This window comes from Phalacrocorax carbo, chromosome 4, assembly GCF_963921805.1.
Source record: "Phalacrocorax carbo chromosome 4, bPhaCar2.1, whole genome shotgun sequence".
Taxonomy (NCBI): domain Eukaryota; kingdom Metazoa; phylum Chordata; class Aves; order Suliformes; family Phalacrocoracidae; genus Phalacrocorax; species Phalacrocorax carbo.
In genome coordinates, this window is record NC_087516.1 from 47,153,479 (window position 1) to 47,168,582 (window position 15,104).

The 15,104-nt window shown below is 38.4% G+C and overlaps 1 protein-coding gene across 4 annotated transcripts in view; it reads right to left on the minus strand.

Moving 5' to 3' along the window:
• GRIA2 (glutamate ionotropic receptor AMPA type subunit 2) overlaps positions 1 to 15,104 on the minus strand; it is a 99,472-nt gene that overhangs the window by 51,341 nt on the left and 33,027 nt on the right. For all 4 annotated transcript variants that reach the window (XM_064449814.1, XM_064449812.1, XM_064449811.1 and 1 more), the window contains exons 3-4: positions 5,010 to 5,249; positions 732 to 928 (exon numbers count right to left, since the gene is read on the minus strand). In XM_064449814.1, the coding sequence (XP_064305884.1) occupies positions 732 to 928; positions 5,010 to 5,249 (437 nt within the window). The remainder of the gene's footprint in view (positions 1 to 731; positions 929 to 5,009; positions 5,250 to 15,104) is intronic.

Genomic DNA, 15,104 nt, shown 5'->3' on the forward strand with positions numbered 1-15,104 from the left:
TAAAAAATCATTTTGGCAAATAATATATGTGTGGGTGGAAAAAAGACAATTTTCTGTTCTGTTTAAAGCTCAGGGGGCCTTAGCTATGGAAAACAGCATCCAATTTTGGTTAACACTTTAAGAGGAAGACAAGATGGAGACACCCCCAAGGACAGTACAAATGACAAAGAGCTTAGAAACATGGACTATGAAGGGAAAGAAATGGAAAAGGGAAGCTGTTGATACAGCCTTCCCAGGACATAAAAGGTTCTTCAGAAAAGCATTAGAAGTAGAAAATACTTTCTAGGTGTAAGGAACTAATCCCTAGACATAATATAACTATTTATAATGCACCATATATACTAGTGTATCAACTACATATAACATAGTATACTACTAAGGTTGTTAAACAGCCTTAATGAGGTTTATTTTGTTGTGGTTTTGGATTTTTGGGGTTGTTTGGGTTTTTTGGAGGGTTTGGTTTTTTGTTTTGCTTTGTTTGTTTTAAACAATCAGGATATAAAACCATACAGGATCATCCAGATAGAATTAGCTTGCCTTTGAGCAAAGGGAATGATTATAAGATTTGTGTGTTCACTTTATGCCTGATATATATGTGGTCCTCAATACCAAACTGTCACTTCCAAATGAGACAAAATAATGACAAAAATAGGATCAAGAGAAATGAACTCGTTATGTTTACTTATAGAATATAGCTAACTGCTGCCACTGAAAAATGGAGAACAGCAAACCTGATCAACAATGTCGTTGACTTTATCGCGCTCACAGTCCAAAATCACTCTTCTTTCCTTTTTTACCTCTAGATCTTGAAACAGTGAACGATAAGTTTCATCTTTTCTGTCATTGTTAATATTTCCTACATTGATAGCAGTCACTTGCCATTTCTTTTCAGCAGCAGAATCCAGCACAGCTTGCAATGTTGATAAGCCTAGTGAAGCACAGGAGAAAACAGAAGATAGACTGATAAAGCTTCAGGAACAAAAAGCTTCTAGAATGTGATTTATGAGATTACTTATTTAAGATTTCCCTGTAACTTGTTTGACCTGTCACGCGTTGTTAGGACTCGGAAATAAAGATATGTGTGGACCCAATCAGTTCTTATTTCATGACACTTCTATTTACATCACTGCAAGGAATCAGGGTAGAGCCTTGTAAGGACAACCTTTTGGTTTTGCTTCAACCTTCTTCAGAACGGGATTTTGCCAGTTTCACTGATCCACTGCTGGAATTCCACATGCTGGTAAAGAGGTCTTCTAGGAGAAAAGTGATCCAATTACGGAAAGAGGATCAGCTGCTTATTACGAAATGCTGTTGAACTGCTTTTGTCCTCAGCACTTGAGCAGTACTGTATTTAAACCCAGACCTCACTGAGGTCTATGGCAAAATTCCCATGTTCTGCAGTGGTGCTAATGGAGTTATTTCTGTTGCCTACGGTCGTATCCCTCATTATGAAAGATGTGCCAGGATATATTTCTCCATATAGATAAATAGGCTCAATGATAACAACTACAAGCGGTCTACAGAAGTTTGCTTCCATTTTACCCTTTTGGCACGTTCCTGCCAGAAAGCTGTAATGTATGTACAGCTGCAACTGCCTACAGTATATTGTAAAATCAGTGAAGATTTTACTAGACTAGTTTTCCTTTGCAAGGCTAAAATAATAGAGTATAGAATCATGAAAGTTACTGCTGGAAATGAATTTCTGCTATACAACAAATACCATTTTAACAATTCCAAGCAGTACAGGAATTAGACTTGTTATGTTTAAATACCTTCCAGAGAATTCTACATAATTCTAGAGAGCAATTTTAAGAATAGCAGATAGTATTATAGAAAAAAAGAAAATTTTTACACACTCATCTCCCCTGAAACCACAGAGCACCAGGAGTCATTTCTCTGAAACAAATTTCTGACTCGTTATGTAAAGGAAGCTTCAGGTATAACCCTCATGAGACATAATAGTGGTTATGCCCATAAACATAGAAAGAAAGCACTGAGAATTAATCTGTCCCATAGTTTGCAAATATATCATTATATTAAGATTGGTCAGTATTTAGCAATTCAGCTTCATCGGTGAAAATGGTAATGACATACAGCACTATATAAGACTGGTCATCAGCAAAGGTAGAAAATGGCAGGCTTCCAAAGCATAAATTCAATTATTATCTCAAATAGTTCTGGTTTTCTGTGTCGTCTTTAAAGAAGACTGATAGGAAGTTTTGCATGCCATGCAACAAATATTTATTCTAAAATAATAGATAAACACAGTCCAAGGGTACATATGAACTATTTATAACATGTTAAAGATAAATGTGGAGAACTCACACTAAAAGGAAAAGGTAATTAATGTAAGCAAACTAAAAGATGTAGGAAATATATTAAAACATTAAAAAGCACTAAAATAAGCCTATATCTCAAAATAAAGTTTTAAATGGTGATTTAATATAATTAAGAAAAACAAACCACAAAAAAAAAAAAAACAACAAACTGAAACAGATATAATCTGAATCATTGTTTCAGATCTCATTTAGTAGATTTCAGGTCCTCCAATCTGCAATATTTTCCCTGAGTTAAACAGAATCTCAGTTAGGAATAAATTAAAAAGGGCTACTAAAGTTAATACTACCCATTACAAAGGGTTTCTATATTTTACTCCCCTGATCTTCCCTTTTTCCTAGGGACTCTCTTTTCTTGGGGTGCTCTCCGCCTAGACATCAAATGGCTGCCCGGATTTCTTGCTTTTTATAGGTGGCAGATTTGTCATGCCCATTCAGTTTAGTTACTCTAATACAAATAACACATTGCAAAAGAATGAAAAACAAATTTAAAAAAAAGCATTCACCACAATACTTCTGTGGATGTGGAAGTATCTGGAAAGTGGTAATAGGATTGGGACTCTGTAGAGGCAAAAACTCCAACAACTTCAGTTGCTTTTTTTAAACTGCAGGAATACATCTGTTTGGGAACCTCTTGGTTATGATGGGACAAACTCTTAATTCAGTGAGCTCTGAAAAGGGAGGACTGAGCAGAGGCTGAGTAAATTAGCAATTCTGTTACAGACAGAATCCCCCAATAATGTCACTACTTTTCCCAAAACCCACTGTTTATTATTGACAACACAGAGGAGGCAAGGAGGGTAAAGGACACTAATCCACATTATATGAGAGCAACGGCCATATTAAGCCAGTAATAGCTTGGACATGCATATACTGAACAGCCTCACTTCTTATAGACAGGAATGAGATATCAAATTGCCCTGCAATTCAACCAGGCAGACCCTAACCACAAAAGAGCTGTAAAAGTAGCAATAAATTATTCTTTCAGAATAAGTCATCAAACTAATTCCTATTAGCTTTCACAGCTTCTGTGAAGAGTAAGTCTCCTTGCCTTTTTGATCTCACTCCTGAAGGTGGAAAGATTTTAAATTCTGTCATTCTTTAAATATACGTCACTGTCACTACATTAGCACTTATGCAAGAGTGTTTAGAGGAATTGGGAACTCTGTGTATTCAGGGTTTGATGTCAGTGTTGCTGACTACATACTGCTTGACTCTGCAGGCTAACCTGGTGCAATCAACGGAAGCACTGAGGAGAAACGACTTACTCAACATAAAGATATGAGTTTCATGCCTCGGAGCTTGTTATCACTGGAGCAACTTGCCACAATTAAAACAAACAAATTTTTTTACAAAAAGGCATAACCAAACGGTTACTAAACCCAACAATTTCATGCTGTTATTCCTGGCCAGATTCAGCCAGTGCAGCTCACAAGAAGAACTAGGTGTTTTTCAGTATTTCCTAAATATAAATAGCATGCAGGTCATATACTGTGCACTGCTCGCTGATTGACAGAGTATTAGCTAAGCAGGTAGTTTTACATCTGTGGCAGTGTTTTTTCTGATTCTAATGTGAATTTGAAAAGATCTGCCAGAGAAATGGGCTTAGGGTTCATCATCCCACATGTCATTACTGTTGGAGGCTGCACACCAGTACTAGTTTTTCTAACTTTAGTGCTTTCAGTAGTGATAAAGGACTGTCTTGAGGAGGTCCCTTCAGCTTCTGAACAACATAATGTATAAAATAGCATCAGACTGCAGAATCTAATGTCATCCCATTACTCAACAAACCATGGTATAGTAAAACCATCCTTTAAATCTAGTGCCATTTTATCATTTAATGTGCATTTAATATTCAAATCTGACCAATGAACATGCAGGTGAGCCACAATACAGCCTTTTTAAAGAGAACAGGAGAAGGTTAAGAACAGAAAAATGTTAGCCAAGGACTACCAGGTGAGGAGAACCTGAAAACAGAATATAATAACGGAACTCCAAAAACAGCAGTCAAAAAACCCCCACCTTCTGTATAATGCTGCTGCTTCTCAAAAAAACTAATATACCATAATTCGCAAGTGATTTTTCCCAGTTCATGAACTGTTATATTATTATTACTACAGCCATAAAAGGGCATAGGAGTTGAGAAGGCTGTACCACGGAGTAAATTGCTCAGAAGCAGATTTGGGTTTATCACAACAACAAAATCTAAGCTCAACAGAGGAGAGGAACTTGAGTATTTATCAAAAGCAGCCTCCAAAGAAGCAGGGACTGCATCCAAGATTCTTTCTTGCTTGGTGCCCAGCTATCAACTTGGCATATATGCAGTGAATCTATGGTAGTAGATTGCCCTTCATGCTCAGATGCATTTTTTTTTCTCCTTAGATGATTCTTTAAAAACAATGAAAAAAACTTTTCATAGGAACTGTATTACAATATGGGATTAATCTCACATTGCTTATCAGCACATGCTTGCAATTCTGTTAATACATACTGTAATAATTTCATCCTCATTTAAACAATTTTGTTTCTGTCCCAAAAGCTCATTTCTAAATTTAAGCTTACACTTGGTGCAGGTAAATATTCCTTTCCTAGTTTACTTTTCTAAACAAAATTCAGCATTCCAGTGAGATGCATCTAGCAAACAGCATGCAGATAAGTACCACCACATCTTACCTCTGTCACTGTCATACAAATATGCAAACTTGGTCCACTGATAGTATTCAATCAAGCTAAGAAGGGCTCCCTTGAGGTCAGGTCTCATCTGAATGACAAAGGGATGTGTTCCATCTGTTGGGAAGCTGGGAGTTATGAAGGAGACATGAAGAGTCCCACAGAATGATGTTATGGTATTTACAGACTTCTTGTCATAGAATCCAAAAATAGCAAAGACTCCTCTTGAAAACTGGGAGCAGACTGGGGGGGGGAGAAAGAAAAGCAATTAGGTAGGAGACCTTTTTCAACAAATTATTGAAAACTCTATCATGTATATATTTATGACAAATAATGAAATTTTCTGATCACATAAATACCACAAGAAAACAGTAACACTCTGCTATGGAGATTATTATTTGTTAGTATTATTAATCAGTAATACAAAGCTTCCACTAGAAACAACAACCACAACAAAATCCGATGCCAGTTCACATTCCTAGGCAATTAATTTAGAAATAAAACACATGCAGTTATTCTTAAATTGACTTCATGCTGTAAAGAATAGTGATGCAAACATCAGTGGCAGCTGTAATTTATAAAATGAGTCATTATGACCACACATAGTATTATGGAAATAGATGACTTTTTGTCCTGTTAAAAAAAAAAAAAAATTGTCTCTGAGGTCAAGGCTCACTGAGCTTTTTGCAAAATACCTTAAATAACTTTCCATTTGGGGAAATATAAAGCCAAAACTAGAAAAACTAGAAAAACAGCAGAAAAGTGAGAAGTTGATTTGCTTTAAAAACCCTTCCATTTCAAGGTATTATTTTAATTCCTGCTTTGTAGGACTTGGCAAAAGTTGGTCCGTCTGGATGACACTTGTGGTCATGATGCAGAAATAACAACCTCACAGGTGCAAATAACATGCTGATTATTCACTTTTTATCACTGGAGACAATTCAAACCAACTCATGAATGCTACTGACCATCAAAGCCTGTGTAAAAGAGCTAGTTCTTCTGGGTTATTATCTTTGACACTGCAGGTTATACTAGTACCTAAGTTCTAAAACCAGGGTACAGTAAGGAAATGTTCATCTCTGATTAATTCTCATTTATCACCTATGCATTCATTGGTTTGCATATAGTCACCTTGAACAAGAGACATCCTTCTAGAGACAACATCAAGTCAGCCTCATTGCAATCCCTGCTACACCTGACCTGCTTATAGATATAAATCACAGTGTAATTGAAGCTAATTTTGCCTAGCTATTTAGTGCACTAATCCTTGAATGTAATTCACAAAAGGGCAAAAATCAGTTGACTTATTTCTAAAATTTCTTAGATTTGAATTAATATTAATATAATATTTTCTCTTTTAAAGTTCTCATCTTTAATTACAAAAATAACATTCCTTTATGCCTGTTATTATTCATTGCTATTCTTTTTTCATGGCCTTGCCTATCTGTCTTTGCTACCACAGTCATCTCTCATACCCTAATTATTTCTATACTCCAATTACAAGCACCTAAATAGTGAAATTCTGAGTCTGCCAATTTCAACAGTTATCACCTATTAACTTTAATTAGCTCAGAATTACACCTCAGGTGAGAGAACAAGTGATTAAAAAACTTGATGAGTAATATCCCTTTACAAAAGGATGCTGCAGGTTTTCCAGGGCCAGGGAAGACAGTCAGACCTCTTCTGTTCCAACTGCAAATTGTTATGCAAAGTTCCAATATTTATCTCACTAAGGTTTCTGAAAAAGGCTGTGAATTTTCTGAAGAGCTTTTCCGTTTAAGTTACCGGAACTCCTTATTCTATTCCAAATCACTATGCTCTTGCTGAGATAAAACCTACTCCCCTACACACTACCTCCCTGCACACTCATGAACAGTTGTTCCCCATCTGCAGTAAAGGCTAAATACTTTCTGAACTTGCTATAATAAAGGTGTTAATGTCTCATAATCCACCTCAGAAAATGCACATTAAAGTAAAGCACCAGTTTATATTTGGATCCTGGGCAGAAGACCGTTACTGGCACACTACTGTAACCTTCTGTATTAAACCATTTTAATGCTACATGTAAGGTGACAGAAGCAACAACAGTGCCATCCCACAGCAGCTGAAAAATAAAAATAGTTTTGTGCCAGTATTGCTGATTCTTAGGATGCTATCACATCTGCTGTCACACTTACTGCTTTTCTTCAATCACCAGTTAATGTTATTAGGCATAGATGAAATAACGCTGCCTACAACAGCCAACAACCAGGGCCAGCTGCCTGCACCAGAAGATTTAAAAACAACAGGTGGTGCCTTCTCAGAAGCCCACTGCCACCCCTAATAGAGAAAAAGCCTGGCTCTTTGGAGCACTGTACTGCAGCCTCTGTCTCAGTTCCTCTACAATCCATTTCTGCTCTTCCTGACACTGGAGAGATCTAGACCTGTCAGGCCTTGACTAAACATTTTTGGGGTAAGGAGGTTCAACCTGCCCGTGCTGTTGGGATGTTCTAGTTAAGGCTCTGTCCTGGCTCCTGAACTCATGTATCTAAATAGACTTCAACTTCCATTTAAAGAAACCCACTACACTTGGGGGGGGGGCGGGGGGGCAAAAAACAACCACCACCACAAACAAATCGTCACAATTATTTGTGATAGCAAATAAAAAGAGCCCAGATTACTTACGCTAAACTTCAGACATGAACTGTGGGCATAGAATCATAGAATGGTTTGGGTTGGAAGGGACCTTTAGAGGTCCCCTAGTCCAAACCCCCTGCTCAGAGCCCTGTCCAACCTGGCCTTGAATGTTCCTACAGGTGAGGCATCCACAACCTCTCTGGGCAACCTGCTCCAGTGTTTCATCAACCTCATTGTAAAAAATTTCTTCCTAATATCCAGTCTAAACCTACCTTCCTTTAGTTTAAAACCATTACTGCTTGTCCTGTCACAACAGGCCTTGCTAAAGAGGTTGCCCCCTTCTTACCTATAGTCCCCTTTAAGTACTGGAAGGCCACAATAAGGTCTCCCTGCAGCCTTCTCTTCTCCAGGCTGAACAACCCCAACTCTCTCAGCCTGTCCTCATAGGAGAGGTCCTCCAGCCCTCAGATCATTTTTGTGACCCTCCTCTGGACCAGCTCCAACAGGTCCATGTCATTCTTGTGTTGAGGTACCCAGAGCTGGATGCAGCACTCCAGGTGGGGTCTCACCAGAGCAGAGCAGAGGGGCAGAATCACCTCCCTTGACCCACTGGCCATACTGCTTTTGATGCAGCCCAGCATACAGTTGGCTTTCTGGGCTGCAAGAGCACATTGTTAGCTCACGTCCAGCTTTTCATTCACCAGTATCCCCAAGTCCTTCTCCACAGGGCTGCTCTCAATCCCTTCATCCCCCAACCTGTATTGATACCAGGGGTTGCCCCAGCCCAGGTGCAGGACCTTGCACTTGGCCTTGTTGAACCTCATGATGTTGTCACAGACCCGCCTCTCCAGCTTGTCCAGGTCTCTTTGGATGACATCCTGCCCTTCTGGTGTGTCAACTGCACCACTCAGCTTGGTGTCATACGCAAACTTGCTGAGGGTACACTTGATCCCACTGTCTATGTCACTGATGAAGATATTAAACAGCACTGGTCCCAGTACAGACCCTTGAGGGACACCACTCGTCACTGGTCTCCATCTGGACATGCAGCCATTGACCACTACCCTCTGGACGCAACCATCCAACCAATTCCTTATCCACCAAACAGTACATCCATCAAAGCTGTATCTCCCCAGTTTAGAGAGACGGATGCTTTTGGGGGACCATGTCAAAGGCCTTACAGAAGTCCAGATAGATGACATTTGTAGCTCTTCCCTTGTCCACTGATTTAGTCACTCCATCATAGCAAGCACGTACTGGGTCTGGTTGGGATGGTGTTCATAGCAGCCCATATGGTGCTGTGTTTTGGATTTGTGGCCAAAACAGCATTAATAACACATCAGGGTTTCAGCTATTGCTGAGCAGTGCTTGCACGGAACCAAGGTTTTCTCTTTTTCCCTCTGCCCATTCCAGAAAGTAGGCTGGGGTGGGCAAGAAGCTGGGAGGGGAACAGAGCAGGGTCAGTTGACCCAAATCGGTCAAAGGAATATACCGTGCCATGTAATGTCATGCTTAGACATTAAACTGGGATAGAGGAAGAAGAGGGTGGGGGCCCTGACTTCCAAGGTGGCTGTTGCTTGGAGACTGGCTGGGCATCGGTTTGCTTGTAGGACATGGTGAGTGATTGCCTTTGTATCAATTATGTGGGGTTTTTTTCTCCCCTCTTTCCTTCACTTATTAAACTGTCTTTATCTTGACCCACCGGTTTTCTCACTTTTGTTCTTCCTATTCTCTCCTGTGTCCACTGGGGTTAGAGGGGAGTGGGCAAGCAGCTGTGCTGCTGTCTGGGATGAACCCAGGACAGGGCAAAAGGTGTTATTCCACCTTCCACCTACAGGACAGCCTGTTAATACCACTGGCCTGCACTCAAAGATGTGAAGGAGTTCTATATCCCTTCAGTGAAAGAAACATGTAACCAGTCTACTCTTTAGAAGAAAACTGCTGTTCTTTCAAACTGAACATCTTCCCTGATGTGAAGAGAGGTAGTATGAGTTTGTAGCACTAGTTACATATTGCCTATTGACCAAACACAGTTCTCTGGGATTAACACAGCAAACAGCTCTCCATTTAATAATCTTTTTTACACCTGATAAATCATCGGTCCTTACATGTATCCTCTGGGGAAGAAGGGTAAAACTGGAATTTTGATCTCTTCTCCCACACAAAGTGAGTGACAAGTACAAAGCATCACCTCCAGCTGCATAAGTCAAGTCACTGCAGTTCTAGCTACATAGAGAAGCTGCAGCTTAGAAGCTGACTTACACACACACCTGTACTCAATCCTGACACATACTAAGAAAAAAGCAAAGACATTTTATATTTTTTAAATTATTAAGAAACCTGCCACACAGATATAAACTCTCATTTAATTCAACCAGGCCCCCCTGGATGTGAGATCAAAACTCTTTCTAACACAAATTTTGAAATTAAGGATATAATGCACATTAGTAAATACTAAGCTATGTGGGTCAGCCAGAAAAATCAGGAACAACTTTAATCCAGGTAAAACTAAATTTTCAACAGTAGCGATCAGCATCATGGTTATACGCTGAAGAACCTAATGCTGTGCTTCTGTGTGTGAAATTCCGCTAAAGGTAAGTGGGAGGGCACCTATGTCATGTAATAAAAAGTTGCTAAATATAAGCTGTCGAGACAAATGCTTGCAACTGTTCTGGGGCATTTGGTCTCTCAGGAACAGGAGGGAAAAGAAGGGGTGGTATTTCCAGATATATAATGGTGATCCAGTGGATAATGCAGAAAGTATACTTGGTTTTGGCACGATTCCCACCCTAGACTAAGTCTACAGTCGTGTTGTTATTGCTGGGAGACATTAGTTTTATAATGGTGAATCACAAGCTGTTCACAGTTACTAGATTAAAAAAAATAATTATGATTAGGACTTATAAGCCATTGAAACAGAAAGAACTATTTTATTAAAGACATTAGAAGCAACTGCCAGGATGCTATCATTTTTATAAAGCTTTTCTACATTAATTGTTTTTCTTTGTGTTTATGTTGTCCTTTCTGGAAACAGTCAATGGCCTACTTAGCAACAAGACAGCAAGAATACAGTAAGCTCATTTTGTGATCACTTTTCTAGAGAGACACATCTAGAATGGCAAATAACTGGGAATTCCAAGAAACAGTAAATAATTAAAGGTACCTGAGAAACAACAATTCCCAGAGGTTTTGCTTAGAGTTAAGAATTAAGTATTTTATAATTGACTTCTCTTTGTTCTTCCACTAACATAGCCAGGCAAAAAACTAGTTTGCCCGTGCTTTTCAGAACACTGAAAGTGTGTCCTAGTCTTTTCTTCCAAAAGCTAGGGCCCAGGTTTGTTCCGCAATAAAGTTAAGCTTAAGCATGCAATGAGAAATAGGCGCCTTGTCAAAGGAGGGCCAAAACTACCTGCTCAGTTATTAACTCTCCTATTGTTAACTACATCTGTTTCTTCTTAGACCTTCTTTTTACCATGATGCACTCCTACCTACTGTGGCCATAACTGGTTCTCCAGAAACAAAGAAGTACAGCAACATACATTCTTCACCTTTCATCATATAGAGCATATTTCTGTCATGCGTATTGCCTTATACTTAAGACTCAGAAAGTGCCAGCTGAAGAGTGCATCTGAAAATTCAAAATATAAAAATATTACAAATACACTCAGCTTTACACAATGCCAGTTTAGGAATGATAGTTCATTTTCACAACAGAAGAACTAACTCTTTAGAGGCATAAAATCACTTAGAAATAATTGTATTTGAATGCATATGCGTAGAACCTATTCCCGATCAAGTCTTCCCAAGCCAAGATTTCCCTTCCAAAGGGAGAGTAATGAACCTAATCATTGTTTACATTCAGGGACAATTAAACTGGAAAAAGAAAATTAGCAAAATGCTCGCTTAACTTACAGAAACACACATCTAACAGTACCTGCATATCAGTAAGTTTCCAAAAAGTGTTATTATAACTCTTAACTTTTCCAAGTACTTCCATGTTTATTTATATGAGAGTTTTGATACTTCGTTTTTGCCCAAAGATGAAAATTTAAAATGACTGAGAAAGTATTTGCCATTCAGTGCTTAGATTTTAAACGCTGTCCATGTGGCTTTATATGCTATTTTATTATACTAGGTTTACTGCAGTGCTAACAAAACTGGTTTAATATTAACATAGGGAAATACGACTTCAGTGCATATTATTTAATCATGCCCAATAGAACAATCATTCTTTTACTTCTAAGAGAAAGAATATATGGCACAAGCGTAAAGAAAGAGTCAAGCACTGCCTTTGCAAAAGAGGAACAAAACACAAAGGAAACGCTCGTTGGTCTGAAAAGTTGATAGATGAGTCGGAAGTTGCCAGGAACAAGATGTGGAAGTCAAATGCCCAGTTGGTAATTTCAGCTTCTGAAAGGCAACATTAAGAACAGGCAGACAGAACCACAAACAATAGATGGAACAAAAGTAGCAAAAAATAAGCAAGAACCACAGCTGCCAAAAGAATTCACATATGATTGAAACTGCATCAGAAAAATCATTATGAAAATAAACAATATGGATTGCTTCCAAAGCCATTAAGAAAACTGCAGCAGAGCAGAAAGCATATTGTATACACTTTTATAGAATAAAGAATTTTTCTTGTAGTAATGTTATATATAATCTGCATGGTCTGTTTTATCCATTCAGATGATACTATTACCTTCTAGATGTGAGGAGTAAACTTCTCTTCAGGAAGAGTGAATAAGGCATAGGGAATCACATAAATCAATCTAAAGTGTTATTTAAAACCATGGAGTGGGTATTTAAACAGCACAAACTGAGATGAAGTTACTTTTACTAGGGCCATGGTAGGCTAACTAAAATTGGGAAAAAAACAGTTCCCCAAGGCTCAGAGAAGACCATAATAACAAAAATATAAGACAATGGACCAAGGCTTCATGCTAGCATTCAATCAAACATGGACACAGAAACCAAATAAAGGCTGGTGTTTTAAAATCCCAAGATATGCTTTACCAAAGCTGAGAGGCAAATCAGTGCCAATTAAAACATCAATGGCAAACAGAACTAAAAATATACTATACTTCTGGATGACAGAACACTGAATTACATAGAGAAGGAACTTCCTTTTTGTCTCTTTTTGTGATTTTTAATTCTGGCGCAATTAACGTGGCTTTTTGTCTGCTTTTGACTATTTAAGAAAACCTGCATGCCTGGAATTATAGCCATTCAATACTGATCTAAACTGTGTACTTTCCTCTTTGCAGGTTGTGCATATATATACCATGGCAAAAAAACCAGACCTCACTGGGAGTGATAAGCATCAACTATTGAGCTCACACACAAAAATAAAGAATGATGTGGACACCATAAACACTTCAGTGATGAGCTCCTCACCTGTATATTCAGCGTTAAAGCACAGAACACAGCTTAAAGCAACAGCCAAGCAGTTAGCAAACAAAAAATTCATAATGGAAAGGGGGCCTCAGTTTTGCACAGACTACTAGAGAAGTTCTCACAGCCTCAGAGAGGTTAAAAAGCAAAAATTAAATCCTGAGGCTGAGATGTCTGTAGAGAACAATTACAGTGGAACAGGTACAGAGGATGTTCTTCCACCTTTTCAGGCAGAAATGTGGTCTTCAGTTATTGCTACAACCTGAATTGTTTGTTTGGAGATTATACAACTAAATGGACCTTTCCACACCGTGTTATTAGCAAAAGTGGCTTTGATCACTGTGCAAAATTAGTCAAAAACCTGAGTTGCTGCAGTACAAAACAAGCTCAAAGACCAGAGGAGAGGCAGATTAATCTATTTCAACCATTCAATCATACTTCACGCTGAGGAAAGAAACTTTGTGCCAGTGTGGGATATTTTAAGCAAGTACAAAAAATCCTTCAAGAAGTTAGTGGCCGTCTGTTAGGAAAGTACATGATGATATGGCACAGCTTCTCTATAGGTTAATGCTCCAATAATGAAGGTGGCAAATAAACATCATGTTCAGATTGAAACAACAGGTCAGAAAAACATTCTCTTTCTATGACAGTTGCATTCAATTACATATAGCTTGACTGTGTACCGTAAGCATTTGAAAATCTTTTTCATTGCTAGGACAACTACCATGATGCAAAAGAAATCACCGCAAACACTGCTGAAAGAACCATGTTAAAGCAATTATGCTTTTACAAATACAATAAGATTCCTGTAATAAAATTAAACTGCATTTCAGGTCTTGTCATTAAAAAATTGCCCATATTCCACACAACTCTTGTGCAGTTCTTCCCAGAACTGTTAGGATCCTAGTGTATTTGTAAAAATCCCCACTATTGCTAGGTGAAGGAGATATAATGTTTCCTGAACCCTGAATCTGGTGACCTAGCAACTCTGTTAAATAACATAAATGTAACTATATCTTGTCTCAAAAATCAGGACATTCTTCAGGAAGCTTCTCTCCCCTACCTCCCCCTTCTTTCTCTCCTCCCACCACCCCAAATAAAAACCATGCTGCTTCCATTTAATTACATAAAATTTAAGTCATTTATTTCCTTCAAATCTAAGAACTCACCTTGCAAACCTGCCTGGCTAGCTTTCTGACTGTGCTTGTACCTTTCCCAACAACTACAACCTTGCAGTAACACAAAATTGTGAGTGTCCCACAAAGTATTACCTCCTAGATGTAGAAGCAGGTAATCAAATCTAAGAAGAGACTACTGGCTTTTCAGAGCCATGCTGCAAGTCACAGAGAAGTCAGTGCTTTCAGGGCCAGGCTCTTAGTCTGTCCAATCAGCATAATTCTACTGAATTTAACAGAGCCAATATAATTTATCCCAACTAAAAATGTGGTTCTCCATTTTTAGCATGACTATTTTCGCAAACTTTTAAAACCAGAAATGTTATATACAACAGAATGCTCATCATCTCCTCTTCCCTGTAATCAGCATTGCTGGAAGCATCCCTTTTCTACATTTCATTAAACTAATCATCTTCCAGTTCCCAGGAAAATGTAATTGTGTAAAGCCGTGTATTTGAAAACTCGTACAAGGATTTGGAAAAGGGATAAAATTAACTCGGTAGGTACAACTACTTTTTGTTAAAATGTCAGCATATTTGGATTCAATTTACAAAACTTGTTTCTCTTTTCTTGAGCTAAAAGGACCAACGATCACTCCTGAACAGATTGTCTAACATTGCCTGAGAACACCTTACACCATCTAAAGGGAAACATGATTTCAGCACCGACTTTCTCTGTTAGAAGGATAGGGATAGCTATGAGAAAAGGCTCAGGGTGATTCGTGAAAATACTAACAAAAAAAAAAACAAAAAAAAACCCAAACCCAACAACCGACACAAACACTGGAATAAAACTTAAGGAAAGTGCTATATGGAATAAAGAAGATTCCTGAGGCAGAGAAGGTATAGCAGAAAATACATAAGTGATCTGTTACTCTCAGAAGACCTCATACAACATTTTTAAAGGAACAAAC